This window comes from Triturus cristatus, chromosome 10 (assembly GCF_964204655.1).
Source record: "Triturus cristatus chromosome 10, aTriCri1.1, whole genome shotgun sequence".
In the NCBI taxonomy this organism is placed as follows: domain Eukaryota; kingdom Metazoa; phylum Chordata; class Amphibia; order Caudata; family Salamandridae; genus Triturus; species Triturus cristatus.
In genome coordinates, this window is record NC_140593.1 from 271,183,860 (window position 1) to 271,210,552 (window position 26,693).

At 39.9% G+C, this 26,693-nt stretch overlaps 1 protein-coding gene across 1 annotated transcript; it reads left to right on the plus strand.

Annotated features, from left to right (window-relative positions):
- The first annotated feature begins 829 nt into the window (after positions 1-829).
- On the plus strand, positions 830-26,141 carry LOC146789306 (uncharacterized). Its single transcript, XM_085631065.1, has 9 exons — positions 830-923; positions 2,250-2,294; positions 2,881-2,942; positions 3,638-3,703; positions 14,463-14,522; positions 14,792-14,845; positions 16,946-17,011; positions 25,582-25,632; positions 26,025-26,141. The coding sequence occupies exons 1-9, from the start codon at positions 875-877 to the stop codon at positions 26,139-26,141; spliced, it is 570 nt and encodes a 189-aa protein (XP_085487191.1). The 5' UTR covers positions 830-874.
- The last annotated feature ends 552 nt before the right edge of the window (positions 26,142-26,693 follow it).

A 26,693-nucleotide genomic window follows, 5' to 3' on the forward strand; every position in this document is an offset into this window, starting at 1 on the left:
AATATCCCCCAATGATTTTTAAGTATGCGATTAAGCAAATGAGCAGAAGATATCTTGTTGCGTCTTAAGACAGTTGATCTTTGAGGGGCACATGCTTTGCTGCTGCAGGAAAAGAATACTCTCAGGTCTTATGGCATATTATGATGTATTTAACTATTTAGTGAGTAGCGCCTCACAGCTATTAGGGCTTCCTATGGAAGGGGCAGCTACTAAAGTAACTCCTACAAAAGGCATGCTACTCCTTTCGGCATAATCAAGGTAACATGATTGAAAGAGGCTCTCTAGAAAGAAATCCCTGGCGGAAGAGAGTTTTATACATTAAGGCAGGTTCAGTGTAGGGGGTTTGTGCCTGCAATCAAACCCTTTGCAATGACCTTGCTGCAGAAAATGTATCCTTAATCCTTACGAAATAACAGACATTGAAAGTGGAAAAACACATACACCGTTCCACACACATTAGCTGCTAATAAAATTAATTCCATAAGAAAACAGGGATAAAAAGAAAGCAATAAGCCATATCTGTTTGTTTTTAGATGTTACGCCCCCTTTGACAAATAATCTGTCCTTCCTTATGCCTAAGTGCTCTTTCCACAGGGAACAACAAATATATGACATGACAGTCACACCCTGATGTTTCCTGATTGAAAAGGGAAAGCAAGTGTGTGAAACAGGCACCTTTTAGGTTATTCTCGCTTGAGAGCATTGGCAAAGATTCAGTCTGATAAAGTGGTCATTTGATCTGTGGTGTGGTGCTCTGGGAGTAGATGGAGGGAATTCTTCCAGTATAAATGTAGGTGTCCCGAACTGATAGATTCACTAAGAGCTTGAAGAGGGTACTGCAGCCAAATACTCACTACCGTCTCATCTCTTAGTCATGAAGATTGCTGTGGTGTTCCTGCTGGTGGGCGTTAGCACTTGCTGTGGTAACTAACTTTTATATTACAGAGTTGTGTGTACTGCTAATTTAAGGTTGTGTATTTTATTGTCTGTCCATTGGTTAACTAGCACCACCATTCACCTCTGGCTCACACAACTACTTTCAGAGTTGATTAATTAGAATTCCAAGGAAGTGGCATGATGCAAATTGAATGATGGGAATTCCAAGCACAGTAAGCTAAGGGGCTCCCGAGATTCCATTCAACGTTCACCGGCGTAGAGCACCCCAAAAACCCTCTGCATCAATGAAAGTGTGGTTCAGACTTGCTGCCAGTGTCTAGACCCCTGGGGATGGACTGCCAAGCCGAGAGTCCAACATGCAGCAGGGATTTGGGGGAAGAGAAGGTTTGCAGTTTGTGCCCTGGTCCAGGAATTACTTTCTGAGTGTCAAACAAACAGCTGAGTTTCATGAAACCTGTGGGAAAATGATGGAACAGTATAATTATCCAAGAAGCATCCAGAAGTGAGACTGTGTTAGTCCGTAGTAAAGAGCTTTCTGTTTAGATGTGACTCCACGCAACTTGAAACTTTATAAACCACAGTCTAAGGAGAGAGTTGTCCCAAGTGAACAGTTTTATGGTGAAACATGGCATAGGACAGCATGCAGGTTTTGTATACAATTCTAAGCCCGTATAGAGCTTTGAAGCCTAGCTCCTTGCCCTTAGGGCATCAACTGGAAATAAGAGGGCGATAAAGGGCACAAGGTAAGGCGGGGAGCCAAAACTTTGATGTCAGGGGTTAAAAGGTGTGTGCTATCACTTACTTTACCTCTAATATTTTTGTGAATCGATACCTACGAAAAGGTTGCATGTGTTAATGAAGAAATCATATAGCGCTGGTCTGTAGCACTGAAAGGGCTAATAGGTATTAATTATATCCACGGTGAACATCACTGGCCTTCATTTTCACTCCTAAACTTGCTAATAACTCTTACTGGCGCAGCAATCAGCACGGCCCCGCCCTTGTGACACAGGGTGTGGCTGAAGGTGGAACTTCCAACAGAGGGTCTTGTTACCATTTTCAAACAAATTCAATACTATGTTATTGACAATAAACAGGAATAATCGTCTTTGTATTTTATAGAATCAACATAAATGATGTGCATGTACAGAGTTGCATTTCCCGACAATTATCCATGTGTGCATGTAGGGATTAATGTATCAAGTCTAAAAGTAAAGTGAGTGACTGAGTGATTGTATGAAATGGAAAATATATATTGTTCACTACACAAATGTATTTGCGTTCGGGTATTTGTACAATATCAATAGCAGCATATTGCAGACTAAAGTCTTGTGTTTTTGTTTTTGTTCTAGGCTTTGTTCGCCCATATGGTGGTCATGTTCACCCAACCAGTGATGGTACAGTCCATAAAACAAACTGTCCTGTATTAAGTGGTTAACGTCCTCCCAATAAATGCATGCATTAAAGATCTGAAGCAAATCAGAAGGAAATCTCTAGAATTATCTCTTACAAGTTGTATTGTCACTGTAAGAAATGATAGAAACACCTCTGCGATCTCGCCGCTCATGCTTAGTGCACTTTGTGGTTTGTTGTAACGTTATTTTTAAACCCGTCAAATGGAAATAGAGATATTTCTGAATAATGTCAGAAACCAATATTTTTTTATTGGAGTATGGGAAAATTTATAGACTGACATGTTCTGTTGTATACTTTAGGCTCATTCCGTTTGGACATAGCAATTTGTGGCAATTACCTGTAACAAGTGGTTAGAGATGAGGGACTCCAAATATGCAAATGCTTCATTCTTATATGGATACTGAATGATGTATTGTCCGAAATGTTGTAAGGTGTATACAAATGCAGAAAATGAGAGTGTAGGTGAAAGGAAAATATATAAAGTGCATACAACAAATTTAATTTACTTTATCCAATAATATGGCATATTTCAAAGTGAGGTTTTACACGATTGTATTACTTTTGTAGGTTATGTGCGCCCACCCAGTGGAGGGACGGTCCCCTACACAAACTGTCTTGATAAAGTGCTGGTAAGTTCAACACTTGGAAGGTTGTTGCTGGTAGCATTACTCGAGCAACGTGTACATTTTAAATTAGTGTATTGTGTTTCAACTCATTTTAAGTTTCTATCAGAATCCATTGCTGTGAGCATTTAAGTTCTGACCTTTCCAAGAAGTTGATTCAGAAAGTAAGCACCTCCACGCTAAGTGATATGACATTTGTCAAGAGTTACCCCAATAAATCAACATTCACTGAAAGTGAGATGGCATGTGTCCTAATGCAACCCCCTCAAGAGTGAGAATTTGATGTGCATGTCAGTTTAAAGTGCAAATCTTTTCAAAGTTGAAGGCAGGGCGAATTTGAATTAATGTTGTCTCACATATGCTGACTTCATATAGGAAATGTCAGTTTCATTTTGCCTTTTGTTCATTTTATATTAAATTACTGAAAAGGGTGTAGTTGGGATATGCCACATGGATATACACATAGACTCTAAAGCATCATATTAAGAGACATTGGCAGAATAACTCCATCCTCATGCATGTTATTCAGTTATTTATCATTTAGGATTCAGAATGATGCATTAGTGATGATCCTTGGATTCACCATAAAACACTGGAGAATATAGTATGGCACTATACATCTGTTTGAGAAATCCAGATGGGACTAATTGACTAATCCATGATAAATAAACCCCTGCTGCATAACTGTAATTCTCTTTTAGAAAAAGGATGTGAAAAACCTTCTTGCTGCCTTACAAGAACTTTTCTGCTCATACGAGAACTGCAAGGTAAATATATTTTCTTCCCATCTGTTTATTTACAGTGAATGTCGACCATTCCAATCAATGGCTCCTCTGGGACAGCGCTGTCTTTACACAGAAGTTTCAGTGTTTCCGAGGACACTTCTATATCTCACTGTCTCCCTGAATGAACTCTTATCACAGAGGGATCCTTATTACATCCCATAACCTTTCCCTGTAATGGCCGTCAGTATTTTATGATAGCCCAGTCTGGAATACTTGTCTGCAGTGGCAATGAAAGAACATCAGTGCTCACTTATTGAGTGCTCCCTCCCACATCTACTATCCCATCAATGTTGAATAGGCAAGGGTTTCTTGCTACCTAAGTAATTCCTCTGCCCATAATTGTCATTATCAAAAGCTCATTCATTAGTGATGCCTTAGGCCACTGAGTTAATTGTCCTTCACAAAAATATGTGTGTGCATTTAAGATCACAGGCTAAACTTACATCATGTCCATTCAAAGTTTTGTAAACGCAAGATAAATAAATGGACTACCCTTACACTGGGTTCTAGTAATACTTTTTAATTGCAGCCCTATGAAATGCTACATTGGCAGTATTAGCACATTGTAACAACACTAATTAATATTATTATGTCTGGCTCTCCTCTAGTAAAAATCTCAAAATCACCTCTGCTTCCAGAGGGGTCATGGTGGTATCTGTGCCATAGCATTTCCACAAGACTGACATTCCACCTAGAATTCACAGAAATCCCTTCAAGTCTATTCAGTGGTGCATCATTGTCCTCATATAACTCCTCCAGCCCCCATCCCCGAGTGAAGTCCCCTCTTAAAGCTGTTAGTCACCGCTTTTCTTTTTAAGGGTGGACGTCCACAAGTCTGACCTAAACAGTAATCTCTGTCACTTTGTGTAACCTAAACCAACATATTTACCATGCTGTGTCCCATACATCTTACGGTTTACCACTATGAGTTCCTTTCACCACTCTGCAACCACTGTACCTTTGATGTGTCCTGCAACTCACGTCATAGCTGTGTGTGCCACACACTTTACCGTTAACCACATTTTGTGCATTGAACCGTAACGATGGCCATTCTTTGTGTTATAAACCCTGCTGTACGCAATTCCAGTTTCCCTAGAGTGAGGTGTCTCCCACTTTATGTAATCTAAACTCTAGTGCCTTAGATTCTATGTGCCATAGCAGTCAAAAACCATCACTGTCAGGGCCTCTACAACTCAGTGTCCGTAACTCTGTATCCTCTCTACCAGTCTGTGTTTCCAGCAACTAAGCATACATATCCACCACTCTGTGTACCTTGCACCACAATATATACTACACTGCTTAGCATATATATCAGTATTCACAAATCTGTAAAACACTCACAGAAATCAGAACTGATGAACAAACTCATCAAGAATTTCTGTGGGCAAGAGTTTCCCTATTAATTCATAACAGTAAAACATGCTGATGGCCCTACATAAAATTAAATAAAACAACCAATTGATGCTCAAACTTTATTGAGAAAAGCCTCAAAAGAACCACAGGTGCTCCAATTTGTAATTAAGGTATCATTCTTTAAAGCGAGAAGCTGAACTAGGGGACCCAAAGTCTCATCATCTTTTGCCAGTCTCCTGAGGAGGAGGTGAGCCCTTCATCACTGTATAGTACAATTGACATCTCTGTGGCATGTGACACAAGAAGCTGTATGAGGGGACTTCAAGCCACATCCTCCCTTGTGAATCCCCAGAGGAGGAGGTGGGCCCTCCAGTGCTAAATAGTGCCAGAGACATCCCCGCAGTGCAGGCCATGCCCTGGTCGCACCCATGCAAAGCCAGGGTCAAGTGCATGCCTATCTGCTCCCGTCAACGACAGGATAAAGCAGGCCAAGACCACCTCCTTTGGACGAGCTGTTACAACTACTTAACAATGGATTGTATTTGCTTGATAAGTTACTGTTTGATTTACCCACCAATTTCCAATAACAGCCCGTAAGACTATATAATTGAATATATTTTATTCAAACTATTGTTGGTTCCTTTCCCCTGAATCTGATTTTCTTGACCCAGTTTCTGCGATTGTGACAGTAACTGGTTCTGCCGCTATGCTAAAAAGCAAAGCAGCCTCCAGCCTTAAGAATTTTCAGACCAGGAAAAAGACAATAAAAAGCACACTGCATACAATTGTACAGTGTAGGATATACATAATTTAATCAAGGAGGCTGAATGTATGTTAAATGAGATAGGCAGAATGGAAGTGAAACCAAGAACGTTGACAAAAATATTTGAGAAGAAAGTCCCCATAGCACTTCTATCATCACAACCAACAATCTCAATGACAATTGATTCCAACCAGGCTCCTGAGGACCCAAAAGACAATTTAATCAGATTTGGAGGCTCTACAACTCTAACTCATTGTTTGTTCTAACAGGTTTTTCCCCTTAGAGAATGAGCAGTGCAAAAACCTAAATCCGCTGGGGAAATGGGAGAAGATGTGTTTCTGTGGCATTTTAGGATTCAGCTCCATCTCTAAACGACATGCTCTTGACTCCTGTGGAGTTTTGAGAACTTGACACTTCTTAAACAATGGAGAGCTAATACTTGAAAAAAACAATGGTGATGTTGATTGATGTTTTTCATAGTCAGATCCCAGGCTTAACAGTGATTGCCCCATCCACAGTTGATATCAGTAGTATTGAATACCTTAATACTTCTGTGCCTGGTACATTTAGAGTTTTAAATAACTAGAGGAGAATGAAGACTGAGAAAGGTAGCACTGCAAAATGTTTGTTGTATATAAATGAGAGAGGCGAACTGGACACCATTGATCACACACCTAATACTTGAATTAGAGGCACACAATGAGAAGTCTTTGGTGATGGTATGGTAATGGTAGAACCACATCACATAATTATAATCCCTCAGAAATGGTCCATAAACCAATAACTACATTATACACTTAAAAACCCCTTGAAATAGTCCATCAACACTTAAGACTCAAATATCTATGCACTGATAATAAAAGGAGCTTAAGGAATGTTAATAATTATACTTGTGATTTAACTCTCCTCATTAGGATCCCAGCAACTAGAGCTAGCAATTACTTGGTTGTTAACACAGCATCACCTAGTTATGGTATCCCATCTGAGAGTGAGATCTATATGATTAGGGTTTTAAGCAAGTTACAATGGAGAACAAGGCTGTTCACTGGATACAGAATGTTCACCATTACTATACTGTCATTTATTCAGACATAATTGGGGTGAAATGCTATCCACACCCTAGTGGAGTTTGGTTTTACATGAAGATGAACCTAGCCTATCCTTAGCTTAGCTAAGGGAATAGTCATGTGTAGCCCAAAGACCGATTCTCCAATTTAAAATGGCCACTCTATGTCTTATAAACACGCAAAAGCAACAAACTCCCTCCACAAAACATTCTTTGAAACCCTCATATCCAACTGCTGACACCGTATAAAAGGCCTCAGGAGCATCACATTAACTCAACAGGAGGGGGATTACCACACTTAATAATGTCCATCTCAAATGCATTTGTTGCACCCCACTCGGGCAGTATGTACTATTGATGATTTATTTCAGGTAAACCAATCCTGCGACTCAAAAAACGTTAGTTCAGTTAATGGGTACCTCTTCTATTCCTTAGCCTCCACTTAGACAAAAAATATTGCACCACTTGCAGACAATATGTTAGGTCCAAGCTTATATAGTAGTATGAAATATCCTTATGACAGCCCAAGTGTCAACAGTACTCCATTTGTCCAGTCTAGTGTTGGCAACAATGTTATTGTCAATACCACACTTGATAATAAGGTGAGCATAGTGGTGTCTCAATGTGTAAAACCTAGACCAATCACTATGATAAGCTTAAAATCAAAACAGTTATATAGGGATTGAGTTCATTTTATAGATAGGTTTAACTTCTGTTTATTCTGGGAACTATGGGCTACTGCTGCTTAGTATTTGAGAAGGAATTTATATAAGGTACCCATACATCATGCTCAGTGCAAAAATGTTCAGCCAGAATTTTATCCAATCATGGGACCTTCCCGATTTCCTCTGCAGTTATAAAAGATTGGGCTGTAGAAGTTTCCAAGTTGGGGACAAAAATTCAAGTGCAGGCCAGGCTTCTGATGGTTTGAGCATTCGTCTGACAGCTTCATTGTCTGTGGTATTGAGTGAATTCCCACTGGCTCTTTAGATATACTGGGATTTACCATAAATTACTAATATGAAACGTCTTTTCCGAATTAATATCTATTGTAGATGCATCAAATCAACTGCAGTGTCTCTGCCTTTATGCTTGCTTGATGGTTGTTTAACCTTTTGTAGCAAAGATGTTCTTATAATTATTGGGGGACACTACAATACGTCATTTGAACCCTTTGTGCTGGTAACAGATTTAGCAAAGGATGAAGATGCCTATTGGGCCAATTCTATGAATTAACTGCACCTCTGAAGACATAATTTACCAAATTAGCACTGCAACTAGGTGTGATCACGCTATTATATTGTCTACCGGCTTACAACGGCCATTGCCCCTCAGAGATTGTAGCAGCACCAACGTTTAAGAGAGGGAAATATAGTAGATGGATCCTTGATTGAAGATTTATCAAGCACTGGGAAAGCTGAAAGCAACAAACTAGCTATCACCAATAAGAGAGGCAATGTAAGCGGGGGGAGATTGTTGGCACCCCAACATCCATTAAATTATTCTATGAAACCATAATTCCTGTATTGGATTTCTTTTATGATCATTTAGATTGCCCCCCATACTAGTGCAGGCCCACAATACATTATTTACTAACATTAAAGAACTTTTTTTGTAAGACATCAAGACAAGTACAAGTCCGCCTAGAGAACAGTAGTGGTTTAATCGTGACTGTCAGACAGTGAAGAGTCTGCTGATTGCTGCTATTAAGCATGGGGACAGAGATAAAATAAGAACTAACAGGAACAACTTACAAATAACTCACTGAAGAGCAGTGTTCACCAGGGAAACACAAAAATATACTAAAAGCAGCAAAACCTAAATATGTTAAAGCTTTCCAGAATCAGAATTAACTTAATGTGGGCGCAATTTTTACCAGTAAAAGAAGCATAAAAAATATGACAATTAAAACCTACCATATAAAAATAAAATAATATATCTCCACATAAGAGCAACATCATAAAATACATCAGAATTAGCAGTAGATTAGGAGAGCATAGTGCCATGGGCGTTTACGTCACATTTCAGAAAGGAGCCAATGTACAGTGTGGCTTCTTCATCTAATAATTGCAGTAAAAAAATATAGGCCGCCCTACAGTGCCTAATGTTATAACATTTCTTTTTTCAAACTGGAATTAAGAACCATATTCTATATCTTTCATAAAACTTGCAAAAAAAATATTAAGTGCACTATTGGATGTCCTGAATTCCCATCCCATTGGCATGGGCTGATATCTAGATTTTGCTTAAAGCCTGGGGGGAAACACAACACATACTTAGCAGTATCAACTCATAGGTGAAACAGTAGTTAACATTCCCAGTACTCTTGTGCCTGCCATAAGTAATCAGTAGGGCTGTTAAATACATTCAGGCCACAAAATGTGCAATCCTCGCTATACTGTTTAAGCGCCTTGTTGCCTCAGAGTTATAATGTGCTTGTAAGACCCATTCTTTCTTAAGGGCATTACATGTTCTTGACTTTTCCAAGACACTCTACATACCAATTTTAGAGTATTCAGATTTGGCAAATGCCAACCATGGTATTCAAAGGCCGTTATCAAAAGAGAGGGAGTCCAATATTATGTCTCTAGCTAGGGTGGCCTCCTCGTTGTGCCAGATTGCCAGCCATAATATTGTTGGACGGGCTCTGATGCAGTCCCCTAGAAACAAAAGCCGAACTCCTCATGACAAACGTAATGGAGGGTTGATATTGGGGTTGAGGGAAGCTTTCATCAAAACCCATTCTGCTGTATAGTCTCGCAGTATGAAATACCCCGCACTCCTGCTCCATATGTTGCAATAGAAGTGCGTTGTGACTTATATATATGGAATAGAGGTGCCAACAGTCCACCCCCCAACCCCCTCGAGGCTGTGGGAGATTAAAGAGAGAGCCAATTGCCTTTCACAGCTACATCCTATGGTGTACTACGTTTTTTGTTGTTAGACCTGGCATCTTTTGCCGCGATTTCACCAGTCTTTTTGACCTCCTGTTTTTGATTGTGTGCTGCATTTTGCTTTTGCTGGTTTTAGGACTCTGGGAAATTTACCACTGCTAAAATGCAAGCACTCCCTATCTAAATGGTATTGCTGATTGGTTTATCCATGATTTGCATATTGTATTTACTAGTAATTCCCTAGTAAGGTGCACCAGAGGTGCCCAGGGTCTGTAAATCAAATGATACTAGTAGGCCCGAAGCACTAATTGTGCCACCCACATGAGTAGCCCTGCAAACATGTCTCAGGCCTGCCGCTGCAGTGTCTGTGGGTGCAGTTTTAAGTCATCCCTAAGGTGGGCCCAAGGCAGCCCTATGGGCAGGGTGCAATGTATTTAAAATGTAGGACATGCACTGGTGTGTATTACATGTCCTAATAGTGAAAATCTTTTACGTTTAATTTCTCACTGGGAACAGAGTGAGATTTGGAGTTTGGGGTCTCTGAGCTCACAATTTAAAAATACACCTTTTTTGTGAAGTTGATTTTCAATTGTAAGTTTGAAAGTGCCACTTTCAGAAAGTGGGCATTTTCTGGCTTAACCATTCTGTGCCTCTGCCTGTCTTTAGAATACATATCCGGGTTGGCTGACAGTTGGGCTCTTGTTACTTCACTCTACACAGTTACACAAAGGAAGCTGAGGTATGCCCTGCATTTCATGATGGTCCATCACCAGGCTGATGGGCCTTCCTGAGCTAGAGTGGTGGGAGGAGTTGTCACTGACACCTGAATCGGGCTGTGTTTCTGGAGCCAGGGCAGGGAAAGGGTGGGTCTTGTGCACTACAAAGACTTTCCTTTGAAGTTTGCCTACTTTAAAGGTAGAACGCAGGGACTGCCACTTTGCTGTTTGCTTTGCTGTGTTTGCCTACAGCTGTGCTGCTTCTGTCCTGTGAGTCAATGGACTGGACTTCGCTTTCTGTATCCTGCTTCCAAGATTTCCAAGGACTTGAGCTGAGCTTGCCTCCTGTTAAGAAGTCTCAGGGCCATCGAAGACTTCACTTGCCTGTACCTGGGTTCTTCTGCTGAGAGTCCTGACTTGCCAAGTGGTGCCAAATCCTGTTCCTGGGCCCTTTGAAGTGCAACCTGGTGATCTTAAGGATAAAATCCACGCATCAACTCCCAGCGCCTGTTTTTATCAATGTACTGCTGCAGAAGATTGATACATCGCTGATGCCTGCCCCGAAGTGTGGTCTCACTCGTTACATCAACACAGTTTTCACTGCAGGCCCCAGCTTGCCATCGCAATAAGTCAGAAAAAACGCTGTAGCGTGAATTTCGAGCACCGTGTCATTGATGTCCGTAGTGGCACCCACTCCGACTCCAATGCAGCACCTGCTTCACTGCTCTGGAATTGACGCAGCACCTGCTTCACTGATGTCGCATTGACACAGAACGACTGGATTTTTTACGCATCGTCCCTGGGCGCCAATTCTTCATCAACACCGCATTAAGGAACCGAGGCTGTGTATCCAGACACCAACACATAACCTCCCTTGCTAGTAAGGAACAGACACATCACCTTCCCTGCCAGTTAATAACTGACGCATTGCCTCCCCTGCCTAGCAGTAAGGAACCAACGTATAAGCACCTTTGCCAGTAAGGAATCAATGCATCACTTCCCCTGCATAGTAAAGAACTGATGCAACTCTTTGCTTTTCCGGAGTATCGCCATCCCTGCACCTCGCACCATCTTTGATTTTTGATCGTTCTAAGGTGCTTTGAGCTAAAACCACTGCATCCATTGATTTCTATGGACTAAACTTGATTAATCTTTCGAAAGTGATATTTTCACTGGTGCATGTTGGACTTTTGTTGTTTTGTCTTGTTTTTTTAGATAAATATGACCTATTTTTAACTAGTGCAGACACCTTTTATAGCATTTTCACTGCGTTACTGTGTGTTTGTACATATACTTTATATATTGCCTCTGAGATAGGCCTAACTGCTCGTGCCAAGCTGCCGTGGGGCTGAACAGAGGTTATCTCAGCTATTCTGACTTTTTTACCCTGACTTGCATGAGGGTCCCTACTTGAACAGGGTGTAAACCACTATCAACTAGAGACTACATTTATAAAGGTGTCCATGATACTGCAGCTGAGAATGTGACTCACAAGCATTTTAGTTCGTAGTAACTGATAAGCAGGGGCAAAACAGTTCTATGAGACCAGAAGTTCCTGTCCCGTCACATGAATTAGATGCACCTTTTAAAGCTTTTTATAGTGATTATTTAGAAACTGACACTGTTAATGCTCACGTAGATTTACTTTATGACAAACAAAAGCCCACTTTTATTTCTAATATTACTTTGACCTATATCAGCTGTTTGTGCAGAGAAAAGCAGGAAGGTCCCAGGCTTGGGTAAATGTCTGGCTGATCTTTTTTGCACTGAAAATGATGTGTGGGTACCTTATATAAATGCCCTCTCAATTGCCATGCAGCAGGTGCTCTGGTCTCAGACTCATAGAAGAGTGTTGATATAGTGCCAATATTTAAACAAGGATGTCATAATATACCTGGCAATTACCAAACAATCAGTTTGATCGACAATATGCAGTAGATATTCTTCAAGCAAGTCCTTAATAGGCGCATGCCTTGGATGATCGAAAATTAGTTTCTTAATCTGTACCAGGCTGGATTTAGACCAAGAACAAGTACGATTGACCAGGTATTTTGCTTCCTTTTGACTAAGTGGGGGCTTATGGAAATTGTCCGGAGTACCCTTTATGTTGCCTTGTTGATTTACGGGCAGCCTCTGACAGGATCATGGTCCCAAGAGTAAAATTGTGGAAGGTACTTGCAGAGATAGGAGTTCCTTCAGACTTGTTAAATTTAATAAGAAGGTTTTACACAGATAATTGAGCTCTGGTCCAGCAAACTGTCCGAAAGCATAGATGTGAGCACAGGAATTTGGCAGGGCTGCGTTTGGCCGCATCCTCTTCCTCAATGGTTAGGTGCAATCCCTAACTAACTGTGAGAATAACTCCCCTGTATTCTTTGGCCAGAGAGTACCTGCTTTACTCTCTGTGAGTGGTTCTTCCCAGAGAGGGCTTCAGATTTTTTTACAGAGGTTTGCCACTTTTAGTGGCATCCATGGCTTGGAAATTAATGCACCCAAGACTAAATTTATGGTGTCTAATCCCCATTGAAATTTCAGAGGCAAAATGAGGCTGCGTTCAATCTCCTTGGAGAAAATGACAGAGTTTGTTTATCTTGAGAATACAATTTCAGACTCTCAAATATAGCCTGCAAAACTTTAGAAAAGCACATTGATGCTGAAATATAGAGACTCTGCAATAGACAGGATTGCAAAGCACACACAACGTTTCCTGTGTCTCCGGCTCTCAAGACTTTTGAGCACAGACAGTTAGTTCTGCCTTGGACTGTTCAGAATTATGGGGATATAGTGCTACAAAGTCCCTTGGAAAAGCTGAAAATTACTTTGTGAGATGCTTGTTGAAGCTTCAATAGAGCTCTACACTATTGTTGTTGAGATTAGACTGGACCTTAAAACCAAGGGGTATGCTAAATTGAGGCCCATTCTATAAAGGATTCAAATCTTGTCAGAGATGAACTAGAAACATATTAGTAGAGACCGTGTGATGCCATTGCAAGACCACAAACGCTTAAGATTCTTTGACTGATGTACATAAAAATAGTTCAGAAAATTTTGGATTACGTGAGTCTACTACTTCATCTATTTTTTTTAGAGCGTACATTGTGAATGAGAGGTTCTGGTATTTGGTCTCGGAGAAACAACAGACCTCACCATCCCTAGACAGATTGTCCACTTGCTTCCTATCACAGAAATCTGACTATATATTCAAAGAATTTTTGGATTATATCAATTCTTCCTCATCCAGAACTGTGTTCATAAGGATTAGATTGGGTATCCTTCTCATAGCATTCTCCATGAGTGCATGGATATCCTCTGAATTTGAGTGTCTGCTTTGTCCTATTTGCCACCAATTTGAGAAAACAGAGGATCATGTTTGACTTTTTTGCATGGGTATACAAGAACAAGATCTAGAACGGTTAAGCCACTTTGCCTGGTGCTGGGATTTATGATCTACCAAGATGCTATAAAAACATGTAAGTTTGATTATGTCTGTGTGTTTTTTTCCATCTCAAAATTTCTACAGGCGACTTGGCAAATAAGATCCAAAGTATTGGAGTTATGATAATTAAATATTGATCTGTGTGTACAAATGGTATATTGATGAATTTGTAAATGTATTGTTTTGTTATTATTGAATGTAATTTTATATTGTATCCAAACTGAAAATAAATTATAGTAAAGTAAGGATCATTCTTTCATGTTTTCACTGTCACATATGTGTTTTACAAATTAAAGTAACCATTGAGTTTGCCACTTCTGGAATCAGCGAATTATGCTCTTCTTGGAGATCTGGAACACATTTCCTTTATTTATAGAGATGCAAGCAGGCAGGCAGTATTGTGTAACTCCATGAGTAAAAAATCCTACCTGTTGAAATCATGCAGCCTTCCCTTCTCACTCAGACATGAACTCTGTATGTCATTTGTGACCAGTTTCTGATCTTCTCCTCCAGACCAATGACTGCAGCCTGGAAGAATGGACAAAACTTTTAGCTGAAGTCAAAGAAACCCTGGTACAGTATTGCTGAAATATTATCTTATTAACTATCTTTATTTTTGGAGGTGTTTTAGGGTGAGAATCAATTCAGTATAGTGCAATTTGGAATTATTACCTCAGTGAAAGTATTGCAATCTATAATCATTTAAAGACTACACAGCAATGACAGCTTTGTATTTATTGTTTTAGTTGTTCACAGCCAATAACATATGCAATTTCCTTGTACTAGGTTATTGTTAACGCTTATTGGTATTATAATACTTTTGTATTGTTTCATTATTTCAGAAAGACACTGGATGTGTGGTGGATCAACTTCTGTTAGGCGGAAATCCAACAGTGGTAGGTTCTTAATTGTTAGCTTGTTCTGTTGTCTGATTTCAGATCTTATCCCTAATTCAGAAATATGATCCTAATTCAAATTGTCTGTCTTTAGTGATGTCTCCCCAGAACACCTCAGAACAATACTTGGTGGCTATCTCTGGAGTTCTTCATGACTGTCTCTGGTTATGTCTCCCCTGAGAATCTCAGAACAGTACTTGAGGTCTGTCTCTGGTGCCGTTTTCCACAAAGACCTCAGTACAGGACTTAGTAGGCATCTTCAAGGTGGGACTGTTTACTCTTGAAGGTTTTATCATTACTCCAGTGTAGCACATTGATAACCCTAATGAGGCAGCACCAGCTCAATGCAGACGATAACCCTACTCTTGGGTGAGGATATGTGGCTCTCCACCTCAAAAGGTTTAACCCCAGGATGGATAACCTACAACACTGCTCCAGCCTTACTTCTGGGCATTTCCCTGATGTAATGGAGTGGCTATGGCGCAATACGTTTAGTAAATGTTTATTCACACATCCTGATGAAAATAGCACAATAATCCAGCACCTTGTGCAAATATTGTCTGATTTACTTATATATTTCTTTTGATCCTAGTACTGGGTAAAGAAAGTAAGAAAACTGAACATGTGCCTGGTGTCCCTGGAAGTTTTTCACCTGCTTATATGATGGTTTCCAGTGAAAGTATTGTTAAATCCTTGAACAATACACTCCGTTGATTGCCATTAGACATCCTTGTATCTCCTCAACTCTCACGTAGTTCAGCAGCTTTAGTAGGTCTATTGCTGTGGTCACTGTTTAGGATCATTTTGATTTTTGAGTGGAGGGTCTCTATGAAAGCAGACAGGCTGATACGTCTCCTATCTTTTGTGTTACCAAAAGCCAACATTTTGCCTGTTGTGTTTTTCCTTGGCTGAGCAGTGTCCTAAAGTGTGTCTTCCTGTTACTAGTCTTCATTGTAATGCCCATGACTACCTTTACAGCATTGTGTAGTGAAGATCTTTGAGAATTACTATATCTTGGAGGGATTCTAATAAATATGTACCGAAAGAGTTCCTTTTCTTTTTTACAAAGATTTCTTATAGGCGAATCCTATGCCAGTAAATATGACATTCAGATTGCTTCAAGGAGACTGGAAATCCACTCTCCAAATACAATATGTGCCTCGCCTGCTGACACTTCCTCTGGGGGTTGGAAACTGTCAGCAGATATGTGGGCAGCAGTTTCCCTTAGATGTTGGGCTAATGTCTACATAGGACTGTGGTGTGGAAGTGGTATTTGTTATAGGAGCTGTATTTTCAGAAAGCATACATCTTGAAATAAGTGGTCTTGTACATTCAGATTAAATATCAATATAGGATTTTCATGGGGTTCAAGGAAGTTAGTCAATAATAAATAGAAATATAATTTAAAGCTTAGGTATGTATACATAAGAAGGCCCCATATAACATGAAGTGAGCTCTGGCAGTGCTAACTGAAGATAGGTGCCTGTCACAGTTTTGAGCTAACTCATCTCTTAACAAGTTAAAGCGCTGCTCTATTTTGTCACCTTAGACAGTAATAAATGGCTAAATTGTCACTGAAATTTAAAGGAATGCTTTGCCTTTGGCTGGAAATGTAGCAGAATGTGTTTATGTCTCTAAATTAAACCATAAAACATTGCAGAATGCCATAACACAAGGCCACATATCAGCACCCCTGACACATAAAGAGAGAAACACAGTACAACAGTCAAAAGTGAATACATCACAATCACACTAAAACACATCGAAAATACAATGTTATAATAGAGGAACAAAACACAACACAAACAACAAAATAGGATATCACCACCATAACAACTTGCAACACAGCATGTATGTACATGTATGTACAAATATTTTTCTCAAACATTACGAGCTCTAGAAATCTGTTTAATAATACAGGGTTAAATGGTGTTTGCAACAAGAACTTCCAGAATTATTTTCAAGGACATGTAATAGCCTAGGCTAAAAATTATTTCTGATGCAGCCCTAAGTGTTCCATCTGTGACCTTAATTTGAATCTTTTTGTATTGGAAGACAATCCAGGCTCAAATAATTAACAGTTTCTCTGTTATCTTCTAGGAAACAATTGCGGCTGAAGTTGGGAAGACTCTGCAACAAATCCGTGACCCTATCAGGGACCTTTTGGTAACACTAACTTATTTGGGTTATAATTGTGTGATATACATTTCCCAATTTATCTTGTGACTGACTCACCCAGGCACACCATTTCAGGGCACTTTGAAATACAAGAGCTAACTTAGACAAACAACTTACCTACAGCGTCTTCCCCGGAAACCCACTGTAAATGCAGGATTGTTGATTCATATCATAATGTATATATGTATATATATGTATAGCAACTGTCCAAATATTCTCAAAAATGAAAATGTGTGGGCTGTCTACGGGACCCTCCTCTCAATATGGGCTACCACTAATCATTTAACTTGGAAATAAAGGTATGCCTCCATTAATTACCTCTGAAAACATGGTAGCTTCATCAAACGCAGGTGTGTACCCAAAGGAAATACCATAAAGGTTTTGAAGTCTCAAGAGAAGACATCGGAAAAATAGTACCATTGAGAAGTGAAAAATGCAAGAAATCTATAGCTCCCTGTTAAGAAATGCTGTCAGCTCAAACTCCATGTCCTTGTCCAGAATCATTTCCACAAAATTGTTCCTCATTACCTCACAGCATCTTAAAATTTGGCCCTCTCAAGTCTCTTTCACTCATGCACAATCTATTTAATAAACAATGTCCTATCAGGTTTTGTTCATTTGAAGACTACATATTAATTATCTTAGTGGCAGCCATCTAGAACTGTCTTTTTCACTGATAGACTCATTGTGCACATGCATGAGTTTGTCTTGAGGTTCTAGTGATATGTTACGCCTCTTAAATCCCCAAACATAAATAGAATACCTCATTGCTTTTCATGAGTTACACAGCTGGGGAAGAATGATTCTGCTGAACCACCAAAAAATGCCTCAGTGAAATTTATTTCAGTAAGCCTAAGCAATTTTCCCAGAAGGGGCTGATCCATGCAACTTTGTCCTCTCCCAACATTAAATGATTCTTATGCATAAAGGACCAAAAACCCAGAACACTGCAGATCTGCATACAGTATCTAAAATGGCTTACTGAGCAATAATTTGATGGACTGGAGTGAGGGCCGGCCTAATTGAAAGCAGCTGAGATTAATTCAAACATAACACTCATCATCATTTTGGTTTTCCCATTTATGAGTCAGACCATAATCAATTTTTAAAGAGTGCTCATATTTTCTGTTTGAAATTGGTAAACAAAAACTAAAATGATTTATGAGAGGAAACGTTACACACCTTGTGGGTGCAGACACCTTTTCCACAGAGTCAGAAAATGTAATTAGGGAATACGATGTAGAACCACTAATTGAATGTAAAACGAGGTCTACCTGGAATGGTTTATGTGGAGGTGGCCACCAAGGTCATGTCAATCTTTGCCAATTGCCCTTAAATGTCTCTTGTTAGTTACAGTTTTGATTCACCAGATTCCTTGGGGAAGCACTGAAGCTGAAGCCTGAGCACCTCTTGGCAGTTCTTGACAAAATGTGATCAAGATTAATTGATACTAAAAGCAAGTTTGAGTTCACAACCTTTCTTGACCCCTTGATTGATGGAACAGCCTGAATAGCTCTATTGAGTCCCCAATAATGACCATTTAACTAGAAGCTGGTCAATATGGCATGCTTCATTCGAGGCTTAGGATGAAGTGCAGGAGACCATGAAGCCTGAAGCCACTACATTATACTTGCTGTATTAGGTCAATACTAGCAATGACTCCTGTCTTGTCCCAGCATGTTGATAGTCCTCCTTATGCCCCTGTAACCTTAACAGAAGACTACAAGCATGCCTAACAATTTTGGCACATTTGGTTTCCTCTTAATTGTTCTCTTCACCATAGTTTATCTTTTTACATCATGCCCTCTTACATTCAGCTCTGGTGTTTTGCCCGACAGCCGTTCAGTTATATTGCTGCACTTTTTGATTATGAGGGGAGGAACAGGGAGGCTAAGTCATTGCTAGCTATGAGATTGGTATTTTTTCATATGTTATAAGTATGGCAATGCCATGATATGCATTTTTTCCAGTCCTTTTTTGATGGTCCCAGTGAGGCAGCAATACATTCCCACAGTGATACACACCGCCCACTCTAGGTACCAGCACCAGCATCCATTCAGCTATGTCATGATACTATATAGTTGTGGATGGGTCCCATGTAGCACTATTTGCTAAAACAGCTCTTGAATTGAACCCCAGCAAAGAACGTTTAACTGGTTATATTGAGCATATATATATATATATATATATATATATATATATATTACCTACTGGCGATAGCCAGTAGGTAGTTATAGTTAGGACCACGTTTCCATAGGAAAACCTCAACATTCTATTTTGAATAACTTTGGCGCCGGTCGACGAATCCTCGCGAATTTCTCAAAATAGGTGGGGCGCTACGCTCCGCTCCTACCCTGAAAGTCTCGGGGGGATTCGTCAAGCGGGGGCTGAGATAAAAGGGGGGTCCCAAAACGCGTTTTTCCCATGCATTTTTCCATAGGACCTTTAGAACGAGCTACAGCCCGAATGGCTGAACAGAATTACTCAAAATTTGGCAGAGAGGTAGTCCCTAGGTCAAGGAAGTGCCTTTTGTAGGTTTGGTGTAAATCTGTTCAGTAGATTCTGAGAAAATAGCCTTTAAATCAATATATATATCTGAGCCAGCTTACGGTACGCTTACCGTACGCTTACGGTAAGCGTACGGTGGCGTGCGCGAGCGCGATTCTGATTGGCTCTTAGATCTTAGTAAACATTCGAATCGGCCGAAACCAGGAAGCGGCGGCCGCCATTTTGTCTCTCGCACTGAGAGAGATTTTTAAAATCGGAAGCCCAAAAACATGTAAAGGGGCTGTTTTGACAACTCCCTCCCACATAGTCATGTGGAGGGAGTCCCCAAACATCCCCCAAGTGCAAAAACGGTTTTATTTTTTTTTCGGCAATTTCGCGGGGTACGCTTACCGTACGCTTACGGTAAGCGTACGGTAAAAAAATAAAAATAAAAAAAACACTATCCACACTTACCCCACCCCCTGTGCTTTTGGTGGCCGAAGGCCACCAAATGTGCTGGGCTTATTACAATGGAAAAAAACACTATCCACACTTACCCCACCCCCTGTGCTTTTGGTGGCCGTAGGCCACCAAATGTACAGGGCTTATTATAAGGGAAAAAAACTTAGCATTTAAAAAACCGTACTAATTCACTGAAAAAACCATAGGTTTCACACACGTTATAGTTAGGAATTAGCATTTAAAAAACCTTGCAAATTCACTGAAAAAACCATAGGTTTCACACATGTTATAGTTAGTGGAAATTTTACTGATAAAAAACCAATGAAATTGCCCCGTTATAGTTAGCGCAGGCAACTATAACTCACGCGACCGCAATCCTCTGCTGATGACATATGTGTCTTTATGAAAAAAAAATATTTGTAATATATGTATAGCTAAAAATGTATGGAAGAAGACATGGGCAAATAAGTGTCTAAATACAGTATTAGCATCAGCAGAGGATTGCGGTCGCGTGAGTTATAGTTGCCTGCGCTAACTATAACGGGGCAATTTCATTGGTTTTTTATCAGTAAAATTTCCACTAACTATAACATGTGTGAAACCTATGGTTTTTTCAGTGAATATATATATATATATATATATATATGCACACGAAAAAGCTCCATTTTACCGGGGGCCTCCAACTCTGCAGGGCGAGCTCTCAAACAGGAATGGAGAATCCTGTAAATAGCACAGACGAGAACAAACGGAGCCCACAGCTTCGGCATCTTTACAAACTGACGCTTTATTTGGTCTGATTGTCATGGCAGCTTTAAAACAACTCTTAGTCCTTACGCGTTTCAGCGCCAAGCGCCTTGTTCACAGGTGAGTTGATTTGTGTTTTTGAAGTCCAAGTGGTCACATGGTCAACGTCAAGACCACAGTACCCAGAGTGCATCAGTATTCAAATTAACAGCCTGGCTCACGTTGCATTATGTTTCGCTTAATAGCATTAATGTTCGCCAATGTCTGTGTTGTCTTTGCGATGCAAAATGGAAAAAATAAAACGCACAGTGCACTTTGCTGCCACTCCAAAATGATACTTGCTTGAAAGAAAAAGCATGAAGTCTGCCAGAAAGAGGGCAGCCCCTCCTTCGTCTCCCTTTCTCATAACCAACACCAAAATATTCTTGGAAGTCCAGTGAAAGGTGTGGTGAAGAGCGAGTCATGCCCCCTCCATTGAATGCACACGAAAAAGCTCCATTTTACCGGGGGCCTCCAACTCTGCAGGGCGAGCTCTCAAACAGGAATGGAGAATCCTGTAAATAGCACAGACGAGAACAAACGGAGCCCACAGCTTCGGCATCTTTACAAACTGACGCTTTATTTGGTCTGATTGTCATGGCAGCTTTAAAACAACTCTTAGTCCTTACGCGTTTCAGCGCCAAGCGCCTTGTTCACAGGTGAGTTGATTTGTGTTTTTGAAGTCCAAGTGGTCACATGGTCAACGTCAAGACCACAGTACCCAGAGTGCATCAGTATTCAAATTAACAGCCTGGCTCACGTTGCATTATGTTTCGCTTAATAGCATTAATGTTCGCCAATGTCTGTGTTGTCTTTGCGATGCAAAATGGAAAAAATAAAACGCACAGTGCACTTTGCTGCCACTCCAAAATGATACTTGCTTGAAAGAAAAAGCACGAAGTCTGTCTATCTATCTATCTATCTATCTATCTATCTATCTATCTATCTATCTATCTATCTATCTATCTATCTATCTATCTATCTATCTATCTATCTATCTATCTATCTATCTATCTATCTATCTATCTATCTATCTATCTATCTATCTATCTATCTATCTATCTATCTATCTATCTATCTATCTATCTATCTATGTAGTACTGTTTTTGTATGAAATTGGGGTATTAGTTGAGGAGGATGACTACCCACTTCAAATAAAAATCACAATCCTTGTCAGGGTGAACTACTAAAGTCACTACATTACCCTGAGATCAACCCATTGGGAGCTATAGCATAGAACAGACAAGAAATGTGTAAGTTATGTCTATAGCACCAAAACAGTAATATATTGAAAACACAACAAAAGGAAAATGCCAACCTAATTTGGAAAAATTAGACATGGTCCCTCATCGGACAGATACTTTTGGTGCCTTTGCCCAGTGAAGATGTCTATTTTCAGACTTAGTTACGTTTTTGGGAGCTTGGATTCTTCCAGCAGGGCAAGGCTGCATGCTGTAGCTCAAAAGGGGTCCACAGGGCCAGACTCCTTCTTATCGAGGTCCTACTGAATAAGATTGGAGGTCAGCTTTATCACCCTAGAAGCCCACGTCTTTGTCCTAGGTGCTAGAGACAGCAGATCCAGTCCTTAACAGCCCTTATTAGGTAACAGACAGCAGGTTTAGTCATTTTCTGATTTTCCCACAGGTACAGTAGTGCCTGGCACCACCCTGCTACAGTAGTACCTGGCAACAGCCTGTTGGGGACGTGACTCATGGCCCCTCCCTAAACAATACAGCAAACGATACCATGGGTAAGCAACATTTCCTGTGTGCTCTCCTGCAAAAAATCCCACACTGCCCCTCTCTGCCTAAAGATGGTGAAACCCTTCTCCCATTGTGCGGAGCCTGTGTGCCCTCCACATTGGAGTGGTAATGGAAATGAAAAACACCTCCTCTGTGGTCACTCTATACCAGTTCTGTGGCCAGCTACCCTCCCACTGTGATTGAAGCCTGCTTGGCTGAGGGAACAAAGAAGCACCCTGCCCAAGTGTCATCTAACATTTGCTTGTGACAGGGTAGGCCTTCTATAAATTAATTAAGTTCCTGGCCACAGCCTGCTGCTTGTGCTGTTAAGGAAAACATCACCTCCCAAACCAAAAGTCTCTGTCTCTGCTCTGGGAGCAAATTTCAAACCTCATCAAGGGGGGCTGTTCAGCTGCTATGTGACAGTTGGAGCTCATGGAAACGGACTCCAAGAGATTTTAGGCAGGGAAAAGGTAACTTTCAAAAAGTACCTTTTCCTTAATAAGCATTAAAAAAGGTACCATTAAATTCAATTTTTAATAACTATTAAAGAGAGTCCTTCAACTCTATTTTTAGCTGTTTCCTAACCAAAGTAAGCAATATTAAATGTAATATAATAATGTTAACCAGTGTTTTCCTGTAAGTACATGTTTAACATTACACTTTTAAATGTACTACTTTTAATATCATGCCCTGCCTTATCAGCAATAAGGCCTACTAAGGGGGATCTTATAAATATTTAAAGGGAAGTTTCTGACCTGTCAAATGTGGTTATGTTGACAGGTGTTTGCAGTTTTAAAACTGCAACAATACCAGTACAATGTTAGGCCTGAAGCCTTGTTTGTACTGTCACTGTAGTGGGTGGGACAATAGGTGATGTAGACCACAAGTGACATTTAATTACAAGACCTGGGTACACTTTGTACCAAATACTAGGGACTTATAGGTAACTTAACTAAGCAAGTTCGGGGCATATCAATTTCATCATGTTGAAAGGGGGAGGACATTTCTTACAGATATTTATAAGATGTGTCAGGTATCTCTCATCATCCATTCGTCTGTCAACATGTCATTCATATTTTTAGGCAACCCACCAAAGCATCCAGCATGGGGCACATGGTCAGACGACATCAGCCATTGGCTTACCTCTCTGTGAGTGACAAGATTATGTTCTTGCACAATGTACACTTGCACAAAAAGTAGTCCACTTTGGCAGTATTTAATAAAAACACTCATGAGCATTAGCACAGCCAAATGTTTGGCAAGCAGCACCAGACCTATTGGCTTTCCCAATGATTGCTTATTTTGTAACCTGGATAATAACAATGAAGCCTGCACCAGGAAACATAGAGACCCAATGCCAACAGACCAGTCCAAGGAAGTAGAAGAAAAATGCTAAATGAAACATCCCAAGAATTAATTTTTGCCTTAACTGTTTAACTACTGAATATTTTTACATGCGCCCCTATCATAGAATTTCACCTTTTTTACTTTTACTTTGCCGGTGATATCTCCTGCAGCCAGTGCAACTTTTGTGCACTTCCCTTTGTCTGACTACATTGCTATTCTGAGTGTATGTCCTTTACTTTTGAGCTGGTCCTATGACCCCTCTCCCACCAACTCTGATTCAACATCTAAAGTTATGTAGGAATCTTCATGTGTTCCAGTTTGAGATTTGAGATGTTTCTCATCGCTCATGTCAGATATCCTGCAAACCTGTCCATTTTCAGGCAAACTCAGTTCTACCACACACACAAGCTGGATAAAAACTATGGAAGAAAACCTACTACTAAGGAAACTATGGATTGTATCCTCCCCAATGCATCGTTAGGCACCATCTTTTCTACGTATGCCCTTCTGTCTCCCTTAAACCTCCACCTGCGTAGATCTGATGACATTTGGTGCGGTATTGTGGCTATGCCAGCAGTGGCACATCATGGCCCTGCAATTTATAGCTCATATTTATTTTGCGTCATGCATTTCACAGTCAGTTATGTGATTCTGTCTTCGTCTTGATATACATTATCATCGTGTCATTTTCTAGCTGAAACTTGAAATTAACCAGCTTTATAATACTGGCAAAGAGCAAAATGCACTATTTTGAAATTATTTCTTGGAAACTTTGAATTCAATGAAAAGATGTCCTATTTTTTCATATAGTTTTTGTTAAAAATGATAATTCCCATTTACAAAATGAAATATTATGTCATCATTTTTATTAAAAAAATAATTACAGGGAAGAACTTGAAGACTGTAGCCCTATAGAAAGCAGGGTACTCTCGGGAGGTATGGCCTACAAGGCTATCTTGTATACTTACCACGCACTCATGAATAAAAGACCTGACAATCTCAACGTCCTCAGGTTCAAATAGGAGGCTGAAGTGACACCAATTAAAGGTATAGAATGGGAAGCAGCCCTAATGCATTCTCGGGAAGTGGTGATAAAACGAAGCCTGAGGCTTAGACAGTTGAAGGTGCTGCACTGCCTATTATCACAGGCAATGGTTGTTTAAGATGGGTAGAGCACAGACTTCTAATTGTTTACTACGTGAGGATGGGGAGGGCTCCTTTTTTCATTTAGTTTGGAAATGCCCACTGTATATTCATTATATAGAGGCTGAGAGGGAGATTTATAGTGTGTGAGGCTGCCTAAATAAAATCTGGTGTGGACCCTGGATGGCCTATTATGATCTAGACTGGGATTCTGAAACATACCCTAATGCCCTGATGGGGAGGGATGTCACCATAGGGGAAGGAGAGCCCTCTGTGCCATTGAAAGCACGGCACGAAGATTGCTGAGGATGGAGAGGGTGAGGAGAGCTCACCGTTGGCTGGACTACATCCCCCTGTCACTGTCTTTCGGTGCTATATATGTTAATTCACCCAGGATTGCCTCTGTATTTGTATTTAATGTGTGCCGATTGTACAGGTGATGGTGGTGAGTTTTTACTTTGTTTTGTAAAAAGCAAAAACCAATAAAACAGTTAATTAAAGAAATAAATAAAATGTTTTGGTTGGAAAGCAATGCATTGTGCTATTCTCTCAAAAATACATCTCACTGTGATTGCCTTTACTACTTTCTAGATACAACTTAAACTTGAGGAACCTGTTTTAGATCTGCTGTGTAAACTGCTGGTAAGTCGCTCCTCTTTGGTTTATCTTGGGATTCCCCTAAACAGAGAGAACATTGCCCTGTCACTTACCTTATATCAGACACCAGGGATACCTCTCTCATCACAACTTTGATAAATGGATTTAAAAAGAAAGAAAGGTAGGAGACAGCTGCCAACAGCATAAACATTTAAATAAAGCAATACAGATGCACAACAATGACGGTTTCTTCTGTTTCACACAGAACTACCGTCTACTGTGAACAATTACCTGCTGGTTTAAAATATGCAAAGAAGAGAAAGATAAATAAGAAGCCTAAGGTAAATGACTCAACCACTATTAATGAGACTAGTGAATCAAAGGCAAATAGAAAGGAGCCCCTTGTAATAATTGTTTTATGTCACATACCCTTACAGAAATTGCCATTGCTGTTTAAATACAATTGCCCTGATGAGTCTCCTGGTACTTCACGCCCAGGAACAGAAACACGTCTGCAGATAAATATACAGAGGGTCACTGAATTAAACTTGTGATCAGAGAGAAAAATCTCCAGTTTTTCACAAAAATCTAATGTGCCCTGTATAAGATTCGATATCGAATATAGACATTAAATTAAAGAGTCTTAAGAATCGTAACCGAAAGCATACCACCAATAGCGATATATGTATTGGGTGTCTTTTTTGTTAAAATGTTTTTTCATGTAAAAAGTGTTTGTGATATATGTTGTATTGCACATTTATGTCTTATTTAAGTGTGTTTGCTAAATAGTTTCGAGAACAGCACATTTATGTTTTATTTAATTGTGTTTGTAAATTGTTTTGAGAACAAGGATGTATTGATATAACACGACACATGTCTTTTTTCAGATTGAAAGAAATAACTAAGAATAAAAAATAGTGATAATAAAAAGGTGAAAATAAATACACCGGTTCAAACTAAAATCAATGGGTGTGGCTATTTAGCAAAGACATTTAGCTTTCAAAATAATGCGAGTCACAAGCACATTCTTTTGTAACAAATTGTTTTTGATGAGGCGCAGGCTACATTAAATGAGATAACTACCTCGGTTTTTCGACTAACATATA

Bases quoted from the DNA above. Each gene is read 5' to 3' on its own strand.
- LOC146789306 (XM_085631065.1), top strand. From the start codon at position 875: ATGAAGATTGCTGTGGTGTTCCTGCTGGTGGGCGTTAGCACTTGCTGT. The intron at 3,704-14,462 runs GTAAATATATTT...CTTCTCCTCCAG, and splicing joins GCTCATACGAGAACTGCAAG to ACCAATGACTGCAGCCTGGA. The intron at 14,846-16,945 runs GTAGGTTCTTAA...GTTATCTTCTAG, and splicing joins TAGGCGGAAATCCAACAGTG to GAAACAATTGCGGCTGAAGT.